Source organism: Protopterus annectens, chromosome 10.part0, assembly GCF_019279795.1.
Source record: "Protopterus annectens isolate FY-2018-M chromosome 10.part0, PAN1.0, whole genome shotgun sequence".
Lineage (NCBI taxonomy): Eukaryota > Metazoa > Chordata > Ceratodontiformes > Protopteridae > Protopterus > Protopterus annectens.
In genome coordinates, this window is record NC_056744.1 from 650,208,149 (window position 1) to 650,219,140 (window position 10,992).

A 10,992-nucleotide genomic window follows, 5' to 3' on the forward strand; every position below is an offset into this window, starting at 1 on the left:
AGGCAAAAGGTAAATGATGCAAGTTGAGATTTTCATACAATTCATAAAAAAGAAAGATTTCTCACAAAAGGAGATTCTTCCTAACAGTTAAGATGCAGCAACCACAGGCCCGATTAAAAATAACAGTACTACATGGAACTGGTTACGGCCTCCACAAGAAGGGGAGGACCTTTGTCTCCCATGGAAAAAAAGGGTGCTTTACCAAGCTCACTGAATGATTTTTAGCACTCAAATAATTCAATAAATAAAAATTCAGTGGAGCAGTTTTCTACAAAAAAAGTAGGGATTCCAAACTCTTATACAACCAGTATGAATAAAATACCAAAAAAGCACCAATAAATTAATGCAGTCTGTTTTTGTTTAAATTTTGAAAGTTCTGCTAAAATAGTCAATCCATGATCATGCAGTTAGATGCAGTAGTAGTACAGAGGTATTTAGGTAGTGTAAAAATGGCAAAGACTCTGTTGCCAATCTTGATTCTGTCAATGTGTACAGAATACTCAAAAGCATAGCAATCTATTTAATTTCATTCATGCTGATGTACTACTGTCATGTCAATACATCCTGAAGACAATATTGTGACAATATTGTGGCAAAACAGCTGACAACTAACTGTGCCTGTGGCTACATCTCGCAAATGTTGTTCTTGGATTCTCTCACTCACCACATCCAAACAAGACTCTGTTAAAGTCACTTAATCTACCAAACATACCTGTAATACACTTGAAATGCAGAATGATTGCCTGGTTGCTCTTACCCATTATAATAAATTATAATGCTAATATAGACAGAACTTAAGAAAAATTACAGGAAATATGCAGAAAAACATTTTCTTTTTTACCCTTCAGCTCGGACATCCAGGTGGTATAACCTTCAAAGGCAGACTTAAAAAACTGAGGAAGTCTTCCTGCAAACATAAGCCAAAAGCCATACATCACGTTGCACTAGCTGTACACTACACTCTCCTTTCCACGCTTGCCAATAAAGGATTACCTACACCAAACTCACACTTGTACACAATCTGAGAATCATTCCCAGTTAACTCAGAGTTATTTAGTGTTGTATTACAAATGTGCATTTCCCAATATAGCAAAGCTCCTTTTAAAAATATAGCACACTAGGCAGATATACAAGAATGATGAAAATCTATTTCTGGATTGCTCTGAAATGCAATACCTTCTGGTGGTCTATCTTCATCATAAATCATGGCCTGCAGACACGCCAAGTCTGGATTCTTCTCAGGATCTATTTCAGTGGGGACCTTCTTCATGAACATTGGGATCTTCTCAATTTCCTGCATTGTAGAATAACAAATCAATTAGAAAATGCTCATTGGATGTTAAAACTTACTTAAAATGAATATCACCTGAGGCATTCTCACAGTCATGTGATTTTAACAGTTTGTCCTCAATAGCTAGTAGCTTTGAACTAATTATGCCAAAGTGCTATACAATTGTGATGTTAAGCTTTTTAAAAAGGAACTGCAGAGTAACAGTTCTTCTAGATGTACCTCAAGTAACCCAATACCACTGCAGTATCCATGATTCTAAACACAGGAAGAATCGTGTGTACTTCCACTTAATAAAAATGGAAAAGATGTGGTCCTTAATTTAAGTGCAGAAAAGCAACAAATGTCATGCCATATATGTTAAGTTGGTACTATGCAGACATCTCTGAAGTAAAAGAAACTTCATTCACTGGCAGTAAGCAAAGGCACAAATCTCACATTACTTTGGCGTTTCTTTCATGCACCATGGAAAAAAAAAGGAAGATCCCTTTCCTCCAAAATGTAGAAAAGTATAATGTTACAGTATGGACTTAGCACCTTAACATCCATCAAGTAATGATTTAACATCAGTATTATTAGTTATACTACCAGTGAAGAGGTTCAGCAATACCTGAACATAACATTACTGTCTAAGTCGGTCATAGAAATATGTTACAGATTCTTCAGGGTTTATGGGACCTTCATTATCATTTTTAGCTCACACAAGTTTGTTGGTGGATTTCTCTGAGTAATAATGTTTTACAAATTGTGGCATAGTGATGGCTGCTGGGCACTGTCATTTTAAGGCTACCAACTCAGAAACAGGTGAACAGGGCAGGAGCTTAATGAGGGACAGTTGTAAGTAGGTCACAGACCAGCAGATTTGTGACCGTTGGGTCTCAAGAGAGTCCTGGGAGGACTTTATTAGCGGTTACATGTACCACAAGGAAAACAATCAGGATACGTTCCAGTGAAGAAGAAATGTTGTTACCCTACAGATGGGGAGTCACTTGGATGTACCCCACTTGTTTGGAAGTACAAGGAATGGGTATTTCAGTTTGTCACGGTCTGTTTGGAAGTGTACAGAAAAGCTACTTTTAAAACAATCAATTAAACAAGGTATTACAATTACTATAATTCAAATAAAAACTGGAAAGTATAATATACTTTTGCAGAAGACAGCATTCACTGAGCAAAACGAGGTTACTGCAGTAGCTGATAGCACAACATAGCTGAACTAGATAATGGCACGATGAACAACATTAAAAATCTAGTACAGCCTAGCTGCAAATAAATCAATAATCAATAAGTTAGGATTCTGCAATGCTGCAACCAAAGGCAACAATAAATTCAAGAAAATTAAATGTTCTAGAAATGTGATCCTCATTAGAATGAGCCACAGGAATAATTCTCTTCTGGAAATCTCCAAAGAAGTCAACAAAACCTGTCAGATAAAAAAGTGCAAAGTGGTCTTTGTTCTGTTTTCAAAAAGTATACTAAGCTAAAATACTTATTGTATCCTGTTCTCCACTCTTCCAAAATGCCAGAGAGATGATAGACGAGTGCAAAAAAATAGCCTCTGTAAATCCTTCACTTAATTTCCACTTGCACTTCTACATTAGCCAAAGTTTGTCTCAGGATCGATGACTTGCTGTTCCTTTGGCTTTTCTCGGTTAGGGGTCGCCACAGTGGAACCCCGGTCCGCTAATGATTGGCAGTAGATTTTTGCGGTGCAGAGGTGCCAGCTCAACGCCCAACCTTCAACGAAGGCACACCCATTCACGCATGTCTTTCGAACGCCACTCGACCACGGAGAGGACATGCAGACTCCATACAGAAGGCGCTCCAGCTGAGAATCAAACAGGGGAGAGCCTCTTACTGTGAGGTGACAACGCTACCGCTGCACCACCGTGGCTGTCTTGTCTCAGGATCAATAACTAAATATGTGAAATGCCCGGCTCTCAATACAGTTCTTCCCTCAACTTTGTGCATTGCGCTTCCTAGTATACGTAACAAAATCAGCAATACAGACAGCAAGTCACTAGGCACCAGTTTACAATCTAGCTGCAAATAATACCTAAACTCAAGAAGAAAAGTAGAAACAAATATTAAAAGAAAAGCAAACAAATGCAACAAGCTCTGCAGTTTGCCACCTGCTTAGTACCATGCTGAGAGCCTAACTACAGTACCAACTTACTATTATTAGCCATCAATTCTGCCAAAACCAAATACATATGGGAATAATGTATCTCATTTAAACTGAAAATTTACAGCCTGTGGATAAGGGAATATCGCATCTAAAAGAATACTACATTTGAGTTGAACAGTATTTGACAAAAGTAGTGACTAATTTGCTGTGGCTGTGCTTTGTTTTTTCAACACCTTTATTAATTTCACATATTACATAATGATGAATACACATTCAATTATAAAAGAGAAACTGATGCAAAGATGTTTTTTTACTTTTCATGTATTTTATACACTCTGTCTATATACTCTATGCAGTCTCTTCCAAAAATCCAGCACTCCCAAAAACTATATCCCAATGTAAAGGTTTTCACAAACTTATTAATCTTTTCACCATAAAGCAGTCTGGCAGGTAGAACCACCTATAACAGACTGGTTTCGCCCACTGGTGTCATGACATGAAATTTCACTCCTCCTTCTCAACATTATAAGTACTGCTCCCAAGGATTCCATATATTTCTAAGTAGTTTGCTCCTTCCCCTTTCTAAATATCCTACCTACAATTATTTTCTCCTTTTACAACATTCAATATTTTTGTTACATTTGATTTTTTTCCTCCATTTTCAAGTACTGTTTTTTTTTCTGGTAGACAACACATTAAACTTAGTAGAGCCTTACTATTTCTAGGCAGTCCAGTTTCTGTATCGCAGCTCAAACAAAAAAAAAAAATTCCCTAGTTACAATAATTTGTTCAACCAACATTACTACAAAGCACCCTGGTGGGAATTTCTGAAATCTACCAACTTGTTGCAGCTCAAACAACATTTTTCAAGTACCCCTCTCTTTCTAATCACACCTCTCATTTTTTCTTTGCATACTGTGGGAGCCATAAGATACCCTCCCATTTTCTTTTTTAGCATACTACCTTTCTATTCTTATTTCCTAGTCTTTTCTAACCTCTTCTTACTGATTCTTATGGTTATTGTATATTATTTTATACACCCTACTAATTATCCCCTTTTAACCCCAGCTTCTTTTCTAGGTTCAACTATAAACTGCTCCAGTTCTGGTCTCTCGTTTACAATTCCCCTATCCTTTTGCTTTGTTTATACTCTTATCAATTCATGGTAAGGAAGGCAGTCTCTGACCATTGCTAATTTTCTCTACTAAATTACAGACTGGTCCAGGTGCCAGACCTCAAAATCATTATTGTGGGGGGATGCACACCCCCCACACCCCCTGCTAAATATATATTCCAACTCCAAGATCGCACTACAGTGAAGAAATGGCAAATATTCAGATACTGCAATCACAAAAAAGCATTTTGAGGTCCGGCATTTTCACTCTTTACAGCGTTCGTGATTCTAAACTTTCGGTATTCTAATATAGACCCATTCCAGACATAGAGAAAAGTAAAACTTCCTGAAGAGAGTGCGAACAGGTATATGAAGGTAAGCATCTTTCAGACCCAAGGACATCAGAAAAGCCTGGGGTAATACAAGAGGAAAAGTGTTTGAAGAGTAAGCATCCAACAAGAAGGGGATTTCAAGAAAGGTGTTGAGCCGGGAAAGATCCAAAATAGATTTCCAATGGTCTTCCTTTCAAGGAACCAGGAACATCCTGGAATAAAAATCCCTTGGGAAGAGGGGACAGGATGAATGGTCCTTTGGTTCAACAGCGATCCCAGAACCTCCAGGAAATGAGGAATTTGTTCTAAAAGAGGTTGAGGAATCCATGAAAAAAGGTAGGAGAGTTCCATACCATTACATAACACCGACGGATAATGGAAAGAATCCAAGTGTCTTAAGTGATGAGACGCCAATTTGGAAGACAAAGGAACCTGGTCTAAAGGAAGGGAAGGTGAACTGTCAAAGAGAAACAGGCTTATCAGACACAGGGGGCTTCTGGGCCATAGAAATTTAGAAGCTTTAGCAGAGGAAACCTGCCTCCTGGCCTTAATGCCCTTAGAGGCCTGGTGGGGTTGCCTATGAACAAAAGCAAACCAAGGATAATTCCACTGGAACTTAGGGACAGAAGAGACAAAAATATGTTTAAGGTCTTGCCAGGCTTTACCTTTCTCTTGAACAGACTAAAACATGTCAGCAGCAGCAGTCCCAAAAAGATGTGCATTATTCAAAGGAACATCCAACAAATTCATAGGTTTATAGGTTGGTACTAGGCTATCGGCATTAGGGCCTATACAAGCCTAGCCATAACAATTCCCTGGATATTTCTTCCCACAATATTTACTTCCCTGGACCCCCATCTAGCAGGGTGACTGACGTGATCCCCGGGGTGAATTTTCCATCTCCCATCCAATCATCAAGGTTCCTTTTGAAGAGGGCCAAGGAGGTGCTCTGCTTGTCATGTATGGGCAGTCTATTTCAGAGTATGGGGGGGTCTCTGGGTCAGGAACCGATCCCTCCAGAATATTTTGTTTACTGTGATGACGAGGTTTAGATCCCTGGAGCGTGTGGCTCTAAGAGGTTCCAATTTCTTTAAGTGGAGCATGTCCAACAGCTCAGGGGTTGACATGGCCTTGTATGTTAAGCAGAGATCACCTCCAAGTACACGATATGCCACAGAGTATAGCTGGAGTTTTTTTTAGATGGTCAGCATAGGGCATCTGCTTTAGGCCTGTGATTCTTTTAGTGAGGTATTTCTGCAGCCTTTCCAGCTGTTGCAGATGTCTTGTGAGGTACATACCAAACGGAGCATTGTACTCTACAATGGGTCTAATGAGGGAGGAGTACAGTGGGACAATTACCTCATTTTTTCTGGATGAAAAGCCCTTAGTGATTAGGTGTGCCACATAGAAGGATTTCCTGATTGTTGTGGCAATGTGGTTATCGAAGGTGAGACCAATGTCCACCTGTGTCCCCAAGTCTTTCATCACACTTTCGGTGTTTAGTGTACTGCTACCTATGTGGTAATTCATGGGTACATGTTTTTTCCCAAAGGGGATAACTATAATATTTCTTGGCATTAAGCTTGAGCCCATGGCTCTGGCACTAAGCATCTGTTTCTGTAAGGCCCTTTTGTAGAATATCCACATAATTTGGGGATTCAATAAAGGTTCCCAGTTTGCAGTCATCTACAAACTTTGTTAGCCAGAGTCCCTTGGTGTTGGCCTGTACTTCAGAGAGGTGGAGGCCAAACAAGAGTCGTCCCAGGACTGAACCCTGAGGTACTCCACTTGTCTGGAGCTGGATTTGGAGTCGGCTACTTTTACAGTCTGGGTTCTGTCAGTAAGCCAGTTGGCAACCCATCGAGTGACGAAGGGATTTATGCCCAGCTTAGTAAGTTTATCTATGATTCCAGAGTGGGGGATGGTGTTGAAGGTTTTGGCGAAGTCCAGATAGGTTGTGTGGACCACCTTACCCTCGTCCACAGCTCTGGAGTCTGATTCGAAGAAGTCAATCAGGTTCAGGAGACAAGATCGGCCCTTCACGAACCCAAACTGGGTGGGGTCCAGTGTTTGCAGGTTGCCAATGTCTTTGTTTATAAGTTCCATGACAATGCATTCCATGCCCTTGCAGATCAGGCTCGTCAGACTGATGGGACGGTAGTTTCTAGGATCCAAGGTGGATCCCCCCTTATGGAGTGGGATAAATGTAGCTGTGCGCCACTCAGTGGGCACGAAGCCTGAGGCGAGGCTATGATTAAACATGACACTTAGGTGCCAGTTCATTTTGTAGTTCATGTAGTACACAGTCCGGGATGTCATCTGGTCCCATGGATGCTGTATTCTTAGCTTTGGAGAGTGCAGTTTCTACCTGTGTGGCTGCGATTACCGGAATTTGGCAATCTTCTGGTATTGAGATGGGCCCTTTAGGGGGTGACAGGGGGGTGAAGTTGGCACTAAATTGATCTACCAGGATATTGGCAATATCTTTGGAATCAGTACATTTAATGCCATTCTGTTGTAGCTCAGAGCAGATCTGAGCATTGCCATTTAGATTCTTGACATAACTATAGAATGCCTTGTGATTGTCTTTGGAATCTTTGGCAATTTTATTTTCATAACTAGCTTTGGCCTTAATGTCCTCAGGAAGAGAAGAGACTAAAGACAAAGCCAAGAAAAACACTTCATGATGAACCCAAAAGCTGCAACCCAAAAGCTGCAACCCTAGAAGAGGTATCAACAGCATCGGAGTTACCCTAAATAAGTGGCGAGCCACTTGAGGAGCAGAACCTTAAAACAATAAGGCAGGGGGATTTGTCATCAGAATCAGGGAGGGCAGAGAAAAATCTGACAAGCCTGAGCCATCAAGGCCATAGCATAACTGGTCATGTGGGTCTGATAATTAATAGCCCTATAGGCCAAAGTAGATGCACTGTAAACTTTACTGCTAGTCCTCTCCATAGCCCTACTATCCTTAGCAGAAAGAAAAAGTTTAGAAGGTTTGTCAGAAGAGACTTGATACCACAGCAGGAGGACATTATGACAACCCTCAAGAACCTTACAACAAGGCAGCCAACACAACAGGAACTGCTGACAGTTTAGGAGTATCCACCTGAAGCAACTCATAATATCTTCTCTGAATATTAGACCCTTGAGAAAAATCCCACAAAGAATTCCATCATCATAGCAACTGTGCCCCCAAAGGACAATTCCTCGAAAGGAGACTCCGGGCTAACAGATTCCTCTTCATCAGAACCATAAGCCAAAAGCGAAGGCATCTGTGAAGAACGGGACAAAGACCTCTCACCACACAGTAAATCCTCATCTAAAGAATCTGGATCTCTAAGCCGTTTAGAAGGGGAAGAGGTCCAAGGAGGAGTTGGTACTGAAACCCCTTAAGGAGGCTTTGGGGCCATTAAGGCAGAGAACAAGCCCTGAGTAAATTTGCCATTCACTTTGAGGATCCATAGGACAGACAGAAACATGCTTCCGTTTGTCTTTTCTTAGACCAGACAGCAACCCTATCAAATATTGCAGGTTCTGACCCTTGGTGAGATTTGAGAAAAGAACCTGGAGCTTCCTCCCTGATCAATATCTGTGGAATCCCTCTAGGACTCTCCAAGATAATCACAGTTCCCTCTTGGTGTCTGGAGCAGACACCTGCAAAGCCTCCGCGAACATGCAAAAAGACAATCCCATGACAGCCTCTGGCGGGATCAAGGCATAGGAATCCGAAACACCAAACAGCCTACAGAGCTATTACCTGCTTCTAGAGGGATGTCCAGTGGAGGCTGGACAGCTAAAGAATCCAAACATAACTTCTTGGCCTTCTTACCAAGCAAGAGTATCATGGGGTTAAAGGATTCTGCCACGGCACTCTGGGCTGTCTAAACTGTTGGTTTTCAAGATAAATGGCCAGGGAAGACAAACAACTTTCAAGTTTCTTAGGCACAAATGTCCTTTCAGATACTACAAGATGTATGATCATGGGAAGCACCCAAACAAAAAAAGACACCGTTTGTGATGATCCTTATGGGGAATCTTCCTCCCACACCAACGTTCTCCCTTCCTGGATGATAAAAAACAGGGAACACCAGTAATTGAACTGAAGGCTCACTTTATTCAAAGAATTAAGCGCTTTTGTCCAAAGGTAGTCAGGACTTCTTCAGAATCTTCTTCTTGGATCACATGAACTCTAGGTAGCTATATAAAATACAAAACCAAGAAAGTTGAAAAAAATAAATAAATCCCAACAGGGCACTTACCTGGTGTTGATAAACATTCAGTACAACAACAAAGCATTCATACCAACTGGCAAAAAACAGCATTTAAAATGGCGGCAAAAGTAGTTCTAGGTAGCTGCTTCTATATGTCCCTTTCATGCACTACATTCTGTGCGGGGAGCATACGAGTGATATATGGCACAAACAAGATTTTTTTTATTGGCCAAGCTTCAGGCTGCCCAGGGCAGGACATCCCATCTATAACAAATACTGCAACAGTGATGCATCACATATTACTAAACTAAACCAAATACAAAACCCCACACTCCAGGAATAAGAAAAAGTACCAGAACTACTACTCCATAACTTCAACAACTCCACCACCCACCCAATAAACTAACAGAGATTTACACCCCAACCCTGGCCCAACACTAGCCCCACCTAAACAAACCCAACACCCAACCTGCCAAACCATCTGCATAAAAACTCCCCTCCTCAGGAATCCTCTGAAACACATCAAACCCCAGTCTCTTCCTCCAGCCTCCAAATATAATCTCACCACCTGCAGTATCTGCAAAAAGACAACTGAACTTCACACATGGACTGAATTGCACTAACCCCACTTCCTAGTTATCACTGATACCTGGTTAAGACCTAAAATTAAAGATGAAATCATTCCTCCCAGTTATATCATTAGCAAAGACCACATAGGTAAACAGGCTGTGGTCATCATCTTTGAAACTACCTTGCAAATGCACACTCACCTCCGAACTATTCCACAATACAGCAATGGTGAAATAGTAACAGCCAAACTCCACCTAAATAAACAGAAAACCATAATCTGTTTAAACTCCAACATCAACCCCCCCCCCCCCAAAACAAATGCCAAGACTACTGAAAAAATATTTTGCTATTTACCATCAACTTTCAACAATGAAACCATCCTGCTTGGTGAACTTAATGTCTACTCTCCATAATATTAACCTGTCATTTAACTCAGCTGATCTAACAACCAACCTGAACTGGCAAAGTATCCAAAAAACATCCTTACTAGACTGCATAGTCTCAGTTATAGCCATCAACCTCCCAGCAATCACCCCATCTACATCAACACAGAATACCACAAGCCTCCCAAACCCCTGTACTTCAACTCTGTGTGAAACTTAACTAATTGTGATAAATCCATACATAATGATACACAAACAATGTGACTAGGATCCCCCCCCAAATATCTGCCACGAGATGAAGCTGTTTGTCACTTCAATAACTCCGTCTTAATTATACAAAACCAACAAACCCTAATGAGACATAAAAGAGCGAAACTAAAATCTGCTCCGTAGTTAACCTGTTAAACCAAACAACTCATGAGAGACAGAGACAATGCCTGGAAACAAGGACACAAAACTAGGACCCAAACATACCTAAATAAACACTGGTGCCTCAGAAACCACATAAGGGCACAAGTTTGTTATGAAAAAAAAAAAAAAAAACCATCTCCACAACCAGGCCACATGTACAAAAGATTTTGGCAAGATTTAAACCTCCTCCTAAAACCAAGCAGGTAACCCATCCCAAATACTTTCCCATCTGAAACCATCTGGGACACTGCAGACAAATTCAACAGGCACTTAATTTCCAATACTATACTTAACTCAAACAATAACCTATGCCCAGACCACCTAAACCCCCAGATCATAGCCCCACACTCCAACTCAACTGTCAATCCAGACATGTACAATCAAAAAATGCATTAAAAACGGAAACCCGCAATACTAGCTCCTGACAACTTGCTATCTAAATACCTCAGTATAGTTGTTGACACCTGCATCTATTATAATTAATAGCTCTATTACAGAAAACTACATCCCAACCCTTTGGAAAGCTTTCTTCATAATCCCATTACACAAAGG

General features: G+C 40.7%; 1 protein-coding gene across 1 annotated transcript in view; it reads right to left on the reverse strand.

Moving 5' to 3' along the window:
• The window catches only part of TTC4 (tetratricopeptide repeat domain 4), a 331,051-nt gene that overhangs the window by 315,349 nt on the left and 4,710 nt on the right, over positions 1 to 10,992 (reverse strand). The window contains exon 2 of the mRNA XM_044085498.1: positions 1,177 to 1,294. Coding sequence (XP_043941433.1) covers positions 1,177 to 1,294 — 118 coding nt within the window. The remainder of the gene's footprint in view (positions 1 to 1,176; positions 1,295 to 10,992) is intronic.